This window comes from Lytechinus variegatus, chromosome 3 (genome assembly GCF_018143015.1).
Source record: "Lytechinus variegatus isolate NC3 chromosome 3, Lvar_3.0, whole genome shotgun sequence".
NCBI classification, from domain to species: domain Eukaryota; kingdom Metazoa; phylum Echinodermata; class Echinoidea; order Temnopleuroida; family Toxopneustidae; genus Lytechinus; species Lytechinus variegatus.
Window position 1 is genome coordinate 6,064,198 of NC_054742.1, and position 18,812 is coordinate 6,083,009.

The 18,812-nt window shown below is 34.2% G+C and overlaps 1 protein-coding gene across 1 annotated transcript in view; it reads left to right on the forward strand.

Annotated features, from left to right (window-relative positions):
* The first annotated feature begins 670 nt into the window (after positions 1–670).
* The window catches only part of LOC121410076 (low-density lipoprotein receptor-related protein 6-like), a 67,578-nt gene continuing 49,436 nt past the window's right edge, over positions 671–18,812 (forward strand). Inside the window, exons 1-9 of the mRNA XM_041601934.1 lie at positions 671–963; positions 2,839–2,941; positions 7,452–7,631; positions 9,307–9,482; positions 10,120–10,362; positions 10,979–11,195; positions 12,039–12,173; positions 13,899–14,025; positions 17,689–17,833. Of these exons, the coding sequence (XP_041457868.1) occupies positions 2,889–2,941; positions 7,452–7,631; positions 9,307–9,482; positions 10,120–10,362; positions 10,979–11,195; positions 12,039–12,173; positions 13,899–14,025; positions 17,689–17,833 (1,276 nt within the window). The 5' untranslated portion in view covers positions 671–963; positions 2,839–2,888. The remainder of the gene's footprint in view (positions 964–2,838; positions 2,942–7,451; positions 7,632–9,306; positions 9,483–10,119; positions 10,363–10,978; positions 11,196–12,038; positions 12,174–13,898; positions 14,026–17,688; positions 17,834–18,812) is intronic.

Sequence of the window (18,812 nt, forward strand, 5' to 3'; positions counted from 1 at the left end):
TCAGGTGATCGAGAGGATGTGGAACGTGAAGGCAAAGGTCAAACGAGTCAGGATGTACGACATTCAGAATGCAACTGTCTTGGGTACAACCAGGTTGATAAGAAAGAATCTCGGAGATTAGTAGTGTAAAGTTCCTAGTTGCAACTGAAATTACTTGGTGTTTTTTGTTAGAGCAAAGTTCAAGAAAAAATACGGACTTGATCCTTTGTAGAGGAATAATAATGATAAAAACTAAAACAGTATTAATACTGATAATAATAAGAAGAATGATGATGATAATGATAAATGATAACAAAAATAACTTTCTCCGAATTGCAAGATTCATTTCTCAGAAGAATTAGACTTGAAATAAATTCATTGTTTTTATTGGACCCGTTACACCAGTCTGATGAAAACAAATTATCTGGCACTACTGTACTTCAATTGGAATGCAATTGTTGGAACTAGTCTCCTGTTGATTTTTACTGGTCCAGTTAAAAATCAGTTAAAAATCAACTGGTCCAGTAAAAATATTCTGGAAACCAGTAAAAATCTACTAGAAACCAGAAAAAAAAAATTACTGGTTTTTCCTTCTTGGTATGGGCATATTTTATAATGTATGCCTACAATAGAACATTCAACAGGTTTATATCTAGTGAAATGAAAAGTATGATGGCTACAATGATCTTCCTATATAATAAAAACACCTGAAGTCATGAACGGAAACTACCTCATATGTACAGAGTTAACCACATCCTACCACGATTGTGCACTACGGTTATAACCAACGCAGTTCGATCTAGGTGTGTGTAAAGAGACAACGAATTTGTTAGTCAATAAAATATCTCTGGACACAGAAGTAGGCTATAAGTTCTCGCTGAAACGGATTATTATCTCGTGGATTGTTACTTTTGAATATTTTTTCATCATTTTTATGGCATTATCTGTATAAGTTTCTTCCAACTTAGCAGCGATATAACTAAGGTAAGATTCAACATTATTTTTACTCTTGCAAATAATGATTGGATGTTAATCGATTGAATCCCCCTGATCCTATACGGACCATTACGCACATTGTGGGACTGTACATATAGACGTAATAATTTGTGATGGATTAATTATATGCAAATGGAATGAACTACAGTGGCGTAATGAGTCGAAGATCTGAGGGAGCTTTTGTTACAGCCTATCCAGGAAAATTGACATTTTTAAAAAAGATTCTGTGGTAGATTTTAACATAATATTCAGATAATGATATCATATTTCACCCTTCTTTCTTTCCATTTCTCTTTGTCCCTTTTTTTTTTGGGGGGGGGGGGGTGGGTGATAAATGCACGGTGATTTGTATAAGTATGACGTATGTTTGATTTGTATTTGTTTATGCTAATGATGGAAATGAAAAATTAACTTTAACTTAAAAGAGAAGGGACGGCGGGGCCATATGACCCTTTTCCAAATATGCTATAGAAATTCGGGGGCGGGGGTGCACCTGTCCGTGACGGTGAATTGCCTATCCGTCAACTACCAACTCGTCCACTCACCACATGGTCTACCTTCATTTAGTCTAATGCCATTCCGTCCATCAGCATTTTGTCTAACAACAGTTTTGGTCCAATTTTCACTTCGCCTAATCACCAGCTCTTCCCATTTCGTCTCATAGTTGGTCTATATCCATGTTGTTTTTATTCATTTCGCCCAACTAACACTCAGACTAATTAGATCAAATGGTATATGGGCTTAATGGCTATTGGTTCAACTGGTTATTGGACGAAATGGTGAGTGGACGAAACGACAGTTAGGCCATTTGGATAGTGGTCGAGCTGATGGTAGATCAAATGATAGTAGACGAGTTGATACTGGAAAAATAAACCCTTTGATATAATTATCTTTATACATTGATTCATTCCTAAATCGTCGTACACATTTGATTGAAGGGTGCCCTAGGAATATAATTGCCCAAAAGAGACCTGGCATATGAAGAAAATAGAAATCATCATCAGATGTTATGCACTTTAAATTTGGGTATAGGTTGATACATTGTAAAGCAAGGATAATGCTATTTGACTTTGTACATTTAGATACAACCCATTTACTACGCGAATTTTCTACTGAAAACGAGTTTCCTTATTAGAGTCAGAGGTGTGCTATCTAAAGCATCTCTCTGTTCAAATTATGTTTACAACCGCGTAGTTAAAGTCAACTTCCCTGAACTAAAGCGATGTTAGAATTACATTATGACCTTTGAATTGATTTAAGGAAATGGGGATTGACGTCATTTTCATGATTGTGCTGAATTATTCGCAAGATTGAATGTCACAATCAACGTACCTTTACTTCTTTGTACCTTTACTTCTTTGTGATGAAATTCAGATTTATAAAGACAGTGGCGGCCTTGGGAAGAAGGATATAATACCATATTATTTTCCAAATATGTAAAAATAGATCACAATTTCAAAATGTCGATATTTGTGCTATCTCGCTTCGCTCGCTCGATTTTTTTAGTTATATAAATCTTGCCTGATTTGTCCTTTATGCCCCCTCTAATTTTTTTGGCTCATTACGCCAATGTGTGGTGATAACTAACGCTATTTATTTTGTCACGGACACATTTTGGTTTTACTCATCTACCGTTTCTATCGAAGTGAAATAGTTGTTGCTCTTGAGAAATGCATTGGGTTAACATTTGGGCGATTATCAGAAAATCTATCACCAGGTTGGGGTTTTATAACTCCCAGTCATTTATTTGTCATGATATAAACATTATCAATCCAGCTAAAATTAGTGTATCCAATACCATCCCTTAAAAAACAAAGCTTTTACAACACCTGACAACTATTTAATTTTTTTTCCTTATTCCAGTGCGATCATCGGTGTATATTCACATGAGACTAGACTGATAAGGTCCAAATATGGTGTCCCAGACGCTGTTAATTGCCAGTGTAACGTGCTTTTGCATCATATTGTAAGTTAGTATTTTTAAGTCTTTAATTCTAATGATCTATGAGAAAATAAATCAGGATTAATTGAAGTTCTGCTATTTGTATTTCAGAACAGGCCACCTCCTCCCCCCAACTTTTCTTCTTTATATTTTAAATGCTTCATCAAACTACATACATGTATACATTTTCTGTCATTTCTACCAGTCCCATTAACCTTCACCACTATAATTTCCAGTTCCTTAATTCACATTAAACATTATGAATTATATTATTGATTAAAATTAATATTTTAGACTTGAATTATTTTATCAAGTTGGTCTATTGTTATTGCAAATCAAAATTATCACCCTCTTTACGTTTTATATTTTTATCGTAAATTCGATGGTCATTCATCTTTCGGGCTGCAAATTGAATAAAATTTATCTCGAATCTTATAATTTCTAAAAAGGCAGAAAATTAAGGAGGAAATGAAGTGCATATAGACATGCAGCAAGGAATAACAACTTTGGAAGGTCACCAAATCGCAAGATTATTTAGGATTAAATTTGTAGCAGCTGAGACAATTTTGTGTAGTTGCATATAAAAATAAGGTGGATTTTTTTTATCTGATCCAGAAATCCATTTAACGTTGGATGACAAAGCTTGATCAATCGTCTTTTTTTTATAGTTTTCTTCCGATATAGCTTCCTGTACAAAAAAGGCCTTTCTTATTAGATATATAAAATACTTCCATCTCATTTCTCTATGGTGTTTATTTTCTAGTTGATAGGCATATATAGGAAAATGAATTGTGGTTAAAGTCCGTTACCCGATGTCATTCTATTTTACACTCATCAAAATCTACTCAGAGTTTTTTCGTCAAAATTGATTAAATGGATGGTCCTAGCTGAAAATATCTATATCTGAATAAATAGAGTAAAATTCACAGAGCAAAATGCTGACAATTTCATCAAAATCCGATAATAAATAACGAAGTTATTGAACTTTACAATTTATCAATACTTTGGGAAAACAAATAGACGCACATCGTCATGAATATTCATTAGGTGGGCTGATAGTGCCACATCCCCACTCTCTTTTTTTTTAATTATTACCTGAAATCATATATGTTTCATTTTTCATACATGTGTAAATGACATGTCTTTATTTTGATGAAATAAGTTGCGCCAATAAGTAATGCACTTAATCAGTTGTCAATCCAATTGTTTTAGTTCTTGGTAGAACATTTTGAATAATCCTCATTTCATATAATAAAATACAAAAGAACAAGTGGGGATATGACATTATCAGCCTACCTACCATGCCTACTGAATATTCATAAAGACATGCCTAGAACTGTTTCACCGGAATAATGCAAATATCTAAAATGTAATAACTTTGTTATATTCCCAGCCTGAACCATCCCTTTAAGGATATGAAAAGTTACAAAAATCGCATGTTTATTTTGGATGAGTGAATCTCCTATTTTGTGAATTAACATCCTCTGCATCCGTGTGCATGTTTGTGTGTGTGTATGTGTGTTATTTTATATGCTCTTCGGTCATAAAAAAAAACATTTCAGGTTTCGAAATATCCAGTTAATTCGTACGCTTCTTAAAATGTCCTGCCAGATATTTTATTTTCACAATTTTCCCTTTAGTTGATTAACTTATTTCAGTTCGTTCAGCTTGCATGTTCTATATGCAATGTTTGAATAGTATACGCTCATACTGAACCAAGTGGGACATGGCCATTATCCTGCTTAATGGCAGTGATATCATCTAACCCGGAAATTAACGAGAGAACAGTAGGAAGTTAATATTCCTGCTTTCGACTCAATCTGCCAAAGAGTGTTCTCCCTAAACTGATTATACTCCTGTGAATGTAGAAACAGTTTTGAATGTTTATTGAAGAAATACGACGTAGAAACCTAGCTCTGATGTAAAGTTGTAGACTTAGGGAGCATATTATCAACATTTGTTTACAATTCCCCTTGTTGATTTGCTTAAAAACAGTGTTACTTTCATTGGTAAACTTCGGAGAAAATGTTGTAATAATGATAATGATAGATAATAATAATCATCATCATGATAATAATAACAACAACAACGCAGTTCTTGTGTAGCGCACATCACATTATGTCACAACGTCGCTACGCGATTCAAAAGGACTTGGACATTTTGACAACTCCTTTCATGAAACGCTTCCTGCATACTCTATAACATTCCGCACATACAACCCGAACGGATTTAAAATTAAGTCAGTGACACAGTGTTTCTTTTTTTATTTGAACGGCTCCTATAGGCACATGGAAGAATTACAATCAACTAACCAAAACTTGACTTAACAACAATATGGTCTATAGATAAACGTACAAAGTTTAAACGAAAATAAAAGGTAAAAATAATAAACTCTTACACGAACAGTGAAGGTAGAATCAATGGAAATGAAATATATGGACTTGTAACATGTCATAAAAGTTTCAACTTTAGCCCTGTATACAAATTTACAAAAGACTAATTCATGAACGTGTCATGCAAACAAAAAAAATACTCGAACTTCGACGTGATGACTGAACAATATTTTGAAATATACTTTGTGCTTAATAGATGTAACATTGACTGATTAAACTTAATGGCATTAGGTCATTAGGCATACTTCTAACGATCCTTAAGAAAAAGGATATACCCAAACATGATAAAATTCATCACCCTGAACTTCAAGGTTACACAATTAAAAATATATCGAGACGTCGATCAGATGAATGACTCCATTTAGCAACTGCATGGCAGATTTGATATGATAACCATACCATATATTTTCCTACTTCCACGACTTCCAATTTTATTTCATTTTTCTAAAATACGTCTTGTTTAAACACAAAAGATTTATGCCAGTTTTGATAATCTACATTCACGTACTCTATACGGTTCGCGGAGATCCTAATTCAGATTTAACAGATAGCCTTCCTCCCACATGTTTTACATTATTATCTAAGATATGTTTAATTTTGAGATCCATCTGGAGTGAAAATTAAAATATTAATACAAACTGTAGAAGGTGTAAGTCAATCCAAGCTTTGAATGTACAGTGCGTATCAAAAAAAAGTTTACACTTAGAAAAAATCCTGTTAGATTAATCCTTTCTAATATCCCGCAGATTTTTCCACATTTTAACATTAGTACCGATCCATTCATTTACGATATAACTGTCGAAAACTATTTCCGCTTGTCTGAGTACCACTTACTTTTGAAAGGTTAGTGAAAAAATGATTTGCGCACAACTTTGAAATCGTTATGCGAATTAAAGTAGACCTTAATCATTAAAAAAAACGTGGAATTTAGCTAGTAAAATTGATTTAAAGACATCTTTTACTTTTTCAACTTGTTTCCTTGCCCAAAACACTTCGGAGAGTGATCTGCGCCCCAGTGCACTCCACTCCCCCACATACCGAGGTCACGTACCGTGATGATATTAGCTTTACACTGAGCTGTGATTTACATGAAATGGCTTTGGCTTGATTTTCATTTTGTTAACCATTGTCAAGCCAGGGAAAAGTGTGGAGAAACAAGTATTAAATGAAAAATGAAATGTAAACGCACATTAATGGTGAAAACTGAAAAAATGCTGGGGATCGATATAAACTCTTGTTCAGATTCAGTTATGTCCTCAGATCCAGCTGGCAGAAAAAGGGTAAAGGTTTTACTTACCAAGTATTGAAATTTAAATTTGGGTGGCAAAATTGTTACAAAATGCTTGAATGTATCCATTTTATTTCAGTTGACTTAAAGTGCAAGGGAAATGTAGGAGAAATGTTTCGCAGGGAAAGTTTGATTTCGCCCTTTCCCCAATTGACACGGCGTGAAAACGAGCATTTCTGCGCAGATTTCTGCGAGCTTTACAAAAATGGACAGTGCTCACTCAAATGTAACATTCTGTCAAAACTTTTACTTCTATTCGATAGATGGCACCCAAACCAAAGAATATATGTGAAAAATTCCCCACATGTTTATACCTTTTAATTCCCAAGGCTTTTTCAAAGTGTAAACTTTTTTTGATACGCACTGTATAACTATCGGGCATAGATCAAAGATTTCGTCCCAGGTAAAGTTTCTCACCATCCCAATTGAGAATTCTAGTGACTGATTTCCTTCTCCATCTGACTGCCTCTTCGTTTTCATACACCCCCCCTCTATTTCTGCCTATCACTTTTTTCATTTCTTGCTCTTGTGCATTTCCTTTTACTTGTCATCATTAATCTCTCTCTATCCAGTTTCCCTTCCCCCTTCTATTCTCTCCATTTCTCTCCTGAGATTTTGGTAGTCTGAAATCAAGTGTTCTGATACTTATTTGTTTGTTCTGCCAAACGAATAATTCATCCCTGCTTCAATAAAAACAAATACCTTTCAAAATAATGCGTTTAGGTTTTTTATGTATTAGTTAAGATTGAATATTCAATCTTTTATCTCTGTATGACATGGCAAAAGGTAATAGCAATGCATTATAACATAATAGTTGTGCCACCTATTTTCCTGAAACTTTTTATCTAAAAAGGCAAAGGACAGAGGCTCAAATCAGCACTATCTTGGCAGGATCAGGAACAATCAAGTCTCCAAACTTTCCACATTGGTACCCTAACGAGCAGCGGATAGAATGGCAGATACAGAGTCCTCCAAACACGCACATCCGGATACGTTTCCTTCTTTTCATTTTGGAGGAAAGTGGAAATTGTGTGTAAGTGATTTATTGACATGATAATTGCATTATTTGAATAGGGAATGGCGGGAGAGAGGGAGCGGTACATAGTACAGCTATATATAGCGACAACGAACAAGATGAGAATTCCAAGATTTCAGCAAATTTGAAATACTTTGAGGCATTTCCAGTTGAAGAAAATAGCGGTGTTTTCATTTGTTTTTATCATTCGTTTGATTGTTTGTAATATGGAGCTAGAAGTATTATATATTAGCATGCCATGTATTTCCTTTGCAATCCTCAACAAGTGATTTCCGAATCGAACAAAGTGTCTCAATGAGCAATAGGTACAAAGTAGGTTGATTTTCTGATTTAAAATTGAACAATAAACACATACATAAAGATGAAATTTGCTGCATACCCTCGCTTATACACTCTTCCATAAAATCCAGATTAAAAGGTGGAAACGAAAAGTATTACGTTTATTCTTGAAATGGACGGACATTATTAGTTGATATGTGGAAAGAGTAATTCAATTCTATTAAATAACAATACCAAATAAGGGTTGCATGAAATAGTCCACAAATCTCCTTCACAAGTCATGTAAATGACTCTTCCATTCGTTCGAATTCATTAACCCTTTGGAACAAGGTTATACAAAGGTTGAGTGAACTATCAAATAATACGTTAAAGTTTGATCAAGAATTGTGTTAATACTGAGGAAAATCACGTGAGTTCTGTGCTTCGAATACAGTCCTTTCAGTCTTTCGCATTCACATCTACAAGATCTTGCGAAAAGTGAAGTAGAGAGAAATTTCGATCTTGAAAGGTATATTGTGTGAAAAAAAAACAGAAAAACAAAACAAAAACGCAAATGCGATGAAGGCAGTAAAGAATTGGGGGGGGGGGGTGTAATGTGTTATTTTATGAATTAGGCCTCACTAGTATTTTCCGTAGTGGATAAAAAATGAGTGTAGAGGTTTCACGTACAGCAAGTATTCTTCCTTTTTTTTTGGGGGGGGGAGAGGGGGGCATATTATGACGTCTTCAGGACAATTAACAAAAAAAAAATAAAAGTAGGTTCTATACCGTCTGTCAGGATGCACGGTATGTGCGGTGCATTGCAGGGAACATGTCTTTGGTTGAGAACGTGAACATGGCAAGAATGGCAAAGGCCGCCAATTGTTATTTAATGGAGCTTACAAGTGAAAACTCCACACAATAGTGTTACCCAAAGTGGTGCACTGGGCTAGTCTCTTTGTCATGTTTGTCTTGCACGGTAAGCTCGTGAACTCGTCTTCAGGAGATAAGCCGGACTTTTCGTATTTACGGTATTTACTACGGAAAAGCCATACAACGCACCAATTCCTTTGAAATGCAAGTCAAATCAACAATGGAAAACGTAGAGTCCTTTGTGGAATGTTGGTGGACTGGGATAACATCGGATTTTTATATTTGCAATTGTTCGTCCAGCGGACATATTTGATGATCTGCTGTGCCAATGCATCATTTTTTTAAAGGAATAGATGCGTTGTTGAGAGTATCTCCGTAGTAAGTGCGAAAACTATTCTTCTGAAGACGTCAAGAACACACCTGTCTAAACGTCGGCTTTGGGTGGTCCTGGATGTCCACAAAAGAATACATGGTGTACCGAGGTCCATGTTTTTTTATCATTTGTTATGAAATAAATGTTGCTTACCTTTCTTCCTCCTAGTTCAGACGCCTTGTCAGTTTACGACGGGTTTGGGAGCAATCATTCACCGTTATTGGGCCGTTTCTGTGGAAGTGAAGTTCCTCCGATGCTGGAGTCCAGCTCCTCATTCATTACGGTCCAATTTGTATCCGATTTACATGAACAAAATGAAGGATTCGTTTTTGCATACGAGGTCGGTAGGTATATTTTGAAGAGGATTTTTTAAAAAGAGGTTTTAATGAACATTAATAGGGAAATGTGTCACCAGTCTCATAATATTTAGAGACTGTTGAAAATAGATGATGGGGGATAAATCCAGGAACTGATTTCACTAAATTGATATTATTGATTCTTCCGGGGAGAAAACATTTGGCGATTCCGAAATCTTATTCATCGTTCCAATCATAATAATACGGGATTTGTGTAGCGCAGGTATCCACCTTGCTAGGTGCTGAAGGCGCTCCTATATTATGTATAATACCCTGGCTAAGCTAGTCTACCGATTCTGGTGCGCACAGGTTTCGAGATGTTATTTCCTGCCGGTACCCACTTACCTCACCTGGGTCGAGTGCAGCACAGCTTGGATAAATTTCTTGCTGAAGGAAAACACGCAATGGCTAGGATTCGAACTCACGACCCCCTGTTTGAAAGGCGAGAGTCAGGAACCACTATACCAGGACGCACCCACGTTACATGAATGTTCAGAAATGGATGAGGAAAATTTTGCGAAGGAAAAGAGGACGAAGAAGAATTTTGAAGTCACTTTTTTATAATAAATAAAAAAAAAGTATTTAAGTTTTAAATGTTCATTTACATTTTTCATTTGGCGTACAGTTGATGACATACTCGGATCACGGATAATATGGGCCGAAGTACATCCGGAAACTGAGATGGCGCGGTTATCAAGTTTAAATGCTGATCCGCGTAATGTGCTAACACCCAATGGCCATATCCGATCCTTTATCACTACTGAGGTCCACTATCAGTTACCTCGTGGAAGATGGGGTTCTGTAGGCATCAACTATGGAAAACAACAAATAATCTGGAGCGATAAAGGGATGAAAATGATAATGTCTGGTGAGTAAAACCGCTCGATCTATAAGTTATCATATCTTTATTTTCAATTCGACTTCATTTCAATAGTGATCATTTATTAATTAATATATTTTTGCATATGTTCATAAAATCATTACAATCAACAAGAGTCAATTGATTTAATATTTCTTTATTTCCTTTGGATTATTTATATCAACTCCTCAATGTCAACTTTCATATTCATTCGAGCACAGCCTGTACACCTATTCAATCTACCCTGAACGTTGTCACTAAGCAAACATTTTCATTTTCTCAATTTGGTTATTTTTCTTTTTTATCAACATTTTCAAATATTATTACGATCGTGTTATTGCTAGAATTTTAATCATTATTTTGGTCACCTTAATCATTTTCACTATTAACTTGGTCATTAATTTGTTTTTCATCATTATTATCTATCATTATCACTATTGTTATCATTATTATTTTTTAATTAAATTATCATTATCATTGCTAATATTATTATCATTATTATTATCATTTGTATTATTATTATGTTTATCATTATCATTATTATTATTATTATCATTATCATCATCATCATCATTAGAGTATTAATTAGTTATATCATTCTTTTTTGCTTTTTGTATTTTTAAAGGTACAATTGAAGAAAATGGTCGAGCTGGTTCGTTTTTTCATGGCACCTCAGATTCTGTTAGTGGCATCGCCGTTGATTGGTTGACGGGTAATGTGTATTGGATTGACGGTGTGTATGACTGGATTCTATTACACAATTCAAACGGATCTCGGTACGATATCATAATTGATGACGGTCTTGATCAACCTGGTGGAATAGCGATTCATCCAATCAGAAGGTATCCTTAATGTTATGCAGATTGTATGACGGGTTGCTCAGAAATACATTATACAACAAGACTCAACTAGTGGCAATGAACACTACCATTATTATTTGTTATGGCGTCACCTGTGCCTGGAAGGCGAAAAGCGAACTTAATCACTATGACTCGAAAGTTTCTCCTCCCGATGTAACTGATTGGGGGAGTGCAGGTGGACCACGACACCAGGGTTTCCCCCTACACTTACACGAATGGTACAGTGGGTTTTTAACGTGAATAGGTGGAGACTCTCCTTTACACGGGGCCTCCATTGAACGTCCTATCCGAAGGACGGGGTGTTTTCCATTGTAACATAGCCTACATCTTGTAGTTCCAAAGTCCGATAATCAGAACAAATAATAAAACGAACGCCACTGCTTAGTGGAATTTCTAATGGCCATTGTGCAATGGTTGTAATAAACATTCATGTATGGTTTTATCTCCTCTATTTCTCTCAGTTTCTACAATCATGAGGCTTAATTTATGGACTGATCCGATTCTTAGTCACGATCCTTGGAAGCAAAATATTCTCTTCAGAATCACTTGTTGTGCAAGAAATTATCCATGATATTCTAAACCTTACTACGCTTTCTTGATCTGTTTTCAGTAATTCTTCCGAAAAACATTACCTTAGAAGTTCAAAGTCCATCCTTTAAACCTCTAACATACTTTTATCGTGTTATAGCAGTATCAAGAATAGTTTGATAATTTATGGCAATTTAATGTTTAGCATTCTTCTATTTACACCTCCCAACTTTCTCTGCTTTGCTTCTGGTAGATTCGTTCATATATTTTATTAATATTTTGTCTTTCGCTGATCAGCTTTCTGTTCTGGACAGATGCTGGAGTCGAACCTAAGATAGAGCGGAGTGATCTAGCTGGTGGTAACCGGATTAAACTGGCCACTACCGACGTGGTCACACCACGTGGAATTACCGTGGATTACGACACTAACTTGTGAGTGAAAGTCATTTTAGATTTTTCATTCAGCATCTTCTACTGAATTCATTATGTCTTTTTCAGTTACCGTACTTTCCTTTCTTTTTAATCTAGTAGCAAGAACTGACACTTCTGATGGCGTTAAGATTTTTAACAACTTTAATTCGACCTGAATTAAGAAAGCTTTTAGGAGACCAAAAGAAAATATAAATGAGGTAATATACATATATATATATATATGAATGAATGAATACGTACCCCCCAAAAAAATCACTTTGAAAAAGCCCTGGGCATTAAAAAAATTTACAACATGTGGGTATTTTTTTTTACATATAATCTTGGGTTTGGGTCTCATCTGACCAATTTAAGTAAAAGTTTTGACGGAATGTTGCACTTGAGTGAGCACTGCCCTTTTTTGTAAAGCTCGCAGAAATCTGTTTGCGCAGAAGGGCGAAATCAAACTTACCCCGTAAAACATTTCTCATACATTCTTTCTTGCACTTTTAGACAATTGTAATAAAACGGATACATTCAAGCATTTTATAACAATTTTTCCACCCAAATTGAAATTTTAACACTTAGTGGATCTGAGGTCATAATTGAATCTGAACAAAAGTTTATATCAGACATCTCCAAGTTTTTATCATTTAAAGTGGGTTTACATTTTATTTTTCATTTAATACTTGTGTTTCCACACTTTTGCCAATCTTGACAATGATTATCAGAATGAAAATCATACCTAAATCATTTCATGTAAATCACAGCTCAGTGTAAAGCAAATATCGTCACAATGGCCTCGGTATGTGGGATAGTGGGGTGGGGCCCCATGCACACTTTGTAGTTTTTTGGGCAAGAAAACAAGTTAAAAAGGGTCAAAGATATCTTCAAATAAATTTTACTAGCTAAATTCCAAGTGTTCTTCATGATTAAGGTCTACTTTCATTCGCATAACTATTTCAAAGTTCTGCGCAAGTCATTTTTCACTCACTTTTTAAAAGTAAGTGGTGCTATCAAGCGGAAATGTTTTTTGACAATTCTATCGTCATTTGCTTGAATGGATCTGTACCAATGTTAAATTGTGGAAAAATCTCCAAGATATTACAAATGTATAATTTTCCTGGATATTTTGTAAGTGTAAACCTTTCTTTTTATATGCATTGTATATATATATATATATATATATGTGTGTGTCTGTGAGATTATACATGTTCAACAGCTTTAGCAACTCTTTTAAAAAAATATTTCGCGAAAGAAATTGGATGAAGGGAACAATGGTAGGCGTATATATATATTTATATATAAATTTTCTGGTAAACGATGAGGATATCATTTCACTTTTTTTAACTCAAAATGAAGAAGAATTGTCTCACAAAAGAGATAATTGTCACAGCTGACGTCGTTGTGACCTAAGAAAAGTCTCCCTTTTCCTTAGCTTTATTTACTTTTCTTTTTTCTACTTCATTTCATTTTCCTCACATTCCTTTTCTCATGTCCAGTTTTCTTTTTTTTTGCGCCACCTATATGCATGATAAGCGACCGCGTCTGGCTTGATCTCATGGATGCCCTCCTACTTAGAATTCAAAGGTAGTTCGTGGAATAAAGATTCGATAACCTTACTCTGTTGTGAATAAGGTATTTCCTTATTGCTGTAATTTGTATACCGATTAACCACTTTCTTAACACCACCTTCGTTGGAGACCTTTCAGGAGAAATAAGTGTATTCATTTTGTTCTTTACAAATAGAGTGTATTGGGTGGATTCTGATCTGACTGGCAACCGCGTCGAGGTTTGTGATATCTTTGGTTTCAACAGACGACTATTAACCCGCACAACTACCAATGAGGGATTCTTTGATCTAACAATTTTTACGGTAATGTCGAATAATCTTAATGAAATATAAATGTTACTACTTTACTCAGCAGCCCGTTATTTGAATTTCAGGAAAGACAATTCGATAATAAAAATATCTTGTTGATGATACCATTTAAAAAAAAAACTTTTTGTATACATACCTCTTTATGTTATTAAATAGTCAGCATGGGAGAACGTAAACAAATGTTAGAGTATTTTAACATAAATATTCTATTAGATTTGTTAGAAAACTTAATTGGACAGTCGATGGTATATCACACGTCCATTAAGCATATTTTGTTTTAATTATTCATTGTTGACTCTCTAGACGGGAATACACGTCTTCTTTTGCATCTAAATCAATTGTCTGGCAAGAATCATGAATAGTTTTCCTTTTGCACGCTAAGTATTATAGGTAACTGAACAAGCAGTTCTAGCAGCTAGTCCACCCTAGGAAAATTTTGATTTAAATCAATAGAGAAAAATCAAACAAGAATAACGTTGAATATTTCATAAAAATCGGATGTAAAATAAAAAAGTCAAAACCTTCTTTAAGTTTCGCTTATTTTTTTTACGAAACAGTTATATGCACAACTCAGTGATATGCAAATGAGAGATTTGATAACGTCACTATTTCTTTTGTTTTTGATTGTTTGAATTCTACAATATTTCAATTTTCACAGATTTTACAATAAGGACCAACTTGATTAAGCCACAAAATGTTAATACAGTGGTAATTCCACATCTTCGGGAGGGAATAAAACTTTGTTTCTCATGACAATGAGGAAAAACTTGAAATATTCCATTATTTTATATAACAAACAAAAAGGCGGATCGAGCCTTCGCCTATGGGGATGGGGTGAATTTTCTTTAGCCAAATTTTCCCAGATCGATCGCTTGAAGTTGATTTTTTTTTTCATTCTTGGCATTCCCAACACATTTTCATCATGAAAATCGATAAAGCGAGAGTGAAGCGCGGGTTTAAAATATTTGATTTTTCGACCTGAAAAGGGTCAGTTTAAGCTTTATATACAAGCACTTTTTAGGAAAATACTGGATAATCATTATTGCACTAATAAATATTTTCATTATTATTACTTAATTTGAGTTTTGACATACAGAACCGGGACATTATAAGAACATTTTGTTATTATATGAAATTGATGACTATCTTCCTATTTCACTTTACAAGCACTAGATGAAACTTGTCCATATTCCATTCTGAAAAAAGGGGACAATCTAGTTATAAAATTAAATCTTATTTATTGATTGATATAATAAGCCAAATGAGAGCGCGAATTTGTTTTAATATTTTGGCCTGACAACTGGGCATTTCAAGCACTTTTGTAATTAGGAATAAATTGCATGAGTAAATGTATTTTTAACAATTAATGCGACCGCAAATCGCGAGTTCAAAATTTCGATAAACTGTCATGAAATTGGAACTTTCAAGTAGTTTGTTATAGAATTAATATTGAGATATACATAACTCACCAATCAAAATGCCAACATCCATCGCTTTTGACAATCAGACGTAAATACGGATATTTTGAGAATTTTACGGAATACTTGAAAATAATAGATACCTGACAAATCAAATTTTGCGAGCGCGAAGAAGAAATATTTATATTCAGATCACGATAAAACCGAAATTTTTACAGAGTACTTTTTGAAAATCAATTTGGAAATCAAACGAAATGTTGTTGTTCCCAATTCCCGATTCACAACCACAGAATATTGAAAAAATTCGACCTATATCTTTTACATGTCAATTCGCTAAAATTGCAGAATCATTCATTATTAAAATTGGAAGATATTTCTAAATATATTGACATTCATCAATGCGGAAACAGGCAAGGTCTATCAACTACCCATTACTTGGTAATATTATTGCATTGTGTATTGGGCAACTGTGAAAAATCTAAATCAATATCCACTATTGTTTGTACAGACTTCTCCAAAGCCTTCGATAGACTTGACCACAATATTCTGATTCATAATTAATTGAATTTAACGCAAGACCTTGCATTATTGAGTGGATAGTTTTTTTTTTAGAAAAGCGTTGACAATCTGTTAAATATCAGGGAGTATTGTCTTCGTATAATACAAATCATGCTGGAGTGCCTCAAGGCACAAAATTAGGCTCGATATTATTTTTGATCATGTTCAATGATGCATGTCAGAATGAAATCATTACCGCACTTTAAATATGTTGACGATCATACTATAGTTGAAAATCGTTCAATACAAACCCCTTCTGTATTACAGTGTCATCGAAATGCACTTGTTACCTGGTCATCTAATAATCATATGAAACTAAATCCGAGTAAATGCAATGTAATCAGAGTTACCTTTTCTAAAAATCCACCATTACCTGATTACCTAATCTATTGCATATCGGTGACACTTCTCTGCAATATTCAGAAACTGTTAAAATACTCGGTGTTATATTCAGTCAAACTTAGAATGGGATAAACAAATTTCAGATATTATAAAAAGGTGTAACAAAAAATTATATATGTTCAGACTTGTCAAACAATGTCAACTCCCTTTGTCAGACCTTGTTAAAATTTACATTGGATATTATTCGTCCAATATCAGAGTATTGTGTACCGGTTTTCAACGGAGCACTAACTGCTATACAAGTAAAGGGCTTAGAAAAAAACAAAAAAAAAGGGTTTGCAAAATAATTTTTGGTTCAGATTATATAGACTATGAAAATACACTAACAAAATGTGGATAAGAATGTCTTGAAAGAAGACGAAAAAACTGTGTATGGCGTTTGCTAAATCTCTTTTAAAAAACCTCACTGCAATGGCTACCAAAAAGGAAAAATATCTCAATATCATTAAGAGGTGTTCTAAACTTTACTGAGATAAAATGCAAAACCGATCGTTTTAAAAAAGTGCAATACAATTTTTAATTGATTTACTAAATTCTAAATATTTTTTTACTTTCATACCTTTGAAATCAACTCAAATATTAATCCAATTGATATTTGAATCTTTAATTGTCTAATATTCATTACTTTTTAATAATGTATCTACATAGTTTCTTTTTCCGTTCTATTTCCATTATATTTTCATGAATTTTTATGTACACTTGCTCGTTAAAAATTATTTATTATCTATGTAATTCATGTTTTATGTTTATGTTGGTTTTTATCTATGACTTGTGATGTTTTATTGTAAACATTCTAATTTCAGCCTTCTGGCTGTGCAACATGTATTGGTTTTGAAAGACTTGCCAGTGGTCAATCGGGGGGTCAAACGTATTTAACATGTTTAGAGTATCCTTTTTTTCCAAAGCTTTTAGACTAGTCCGACGCATTTAGGGTATGTTTTCCCACAAGCCTTTCCCCGTTGCCTTTTCCTCCTCGTTTCTAAAAGGTGTTCGGGTTCTTCCCGATTGTGATATCTTAACCATATCCTGCGCTGGGGGGGGGGAGGGGGATATGCAATACCCATGAATATAGTTCTATCTTTTTAAGTTTATTGTTAAACAATATGAGTTCAATATGGCGTACTGACTAAGTGATGTCGTCATATAAGATTACGCTCAACATTTACGCTCAACATTTGGGTGCTTGCCGGTTATTCATATTATTTGAAATAGTTTTGAATCAACGTATGATTTATCATAGCGCAGTGAGTGTGAATTTCTAATCTTTAATATTTTTTAGGACTATATATACGTCAGTGGAGAAAATTCCAGCACCTTGCATGCATTCGTGAAGGATACCGGCCAGTTTATTTTCAGTCTTAATCTGCCTTGCAGACCGTTTGGCATTGTCACCTACGCACCAGATACACAGCCACCAGCAGTGTGTAAGTCATCTATTAAATATTCTGAGCCAATTAGAGGGAATCCATCGTGGTAAATAATGCGTTTGTATACACCTGCAGAACAATGGAAGTTTAATTGAAACGCGATAAAAAAAAAACAGAATAAAGCTTCTGGTGTTGTACGTACAAAAATATTCACAAAAGCAAAATATAAGGATGTTATACATCACGAGGCAAAAAACACATGTTTCACCAAATGATTTTTTTTTCATAAAATATGTCGTAGTTTACATCATAAAATAGAGAAGAGTTATGTCTCAAAATGTTTGGCTACTTACTATATTCCCTTGAGAAAAATATTCCATGACTTTGTTGTCAGAGTTGAAAATTTACCCAATGCTTGCTTTAATAAATAATCAACATTTTACACGTTTTTTTTTTCTTTTAGACCAGACATCATACCACGGCTTAGATCATTAGATGCTGGCATTAAAGGAGAATGAAACCATTGGAACAAGATAGCTTGTGTGAAAACAGAAAAATCAAAGAAACAGATCAACAAAAGTTTGAGAAAAATCGGACAAAAAATGAGACAGTTTTGAGCATTTGAATATTGCGATCACTAATGCTATGGAGATAGCAAATTGGCAATGCGACAAAGATGTGTGATGTCACTTGTGAACAACTCTCCCCATTACTTTAGTATATATTTCACTTGAATTGCCTCTTTTATCACATCTATCCATAGATCATGTGTTCTTTCTATACATGAGGGCATGTAATACATATTTCTTAAGAATACATCATGGATAGAGAGTTTGTATCATCATAAGAAAAAGCAAAAAGAGACATTTTGAGGGTATTTTATAGTCCACCAAAGGGAAGGTTGTTCATCAGTGACATCACACATCCTTGTCGCATTGCCAATGGGAGGACCTCCATAGCATTAGTGATTGCAATATTAAAATGCTCATAACTTTCTCATTATTTGTCCGATTTTTCTCAAACTTTCTTTATTCTT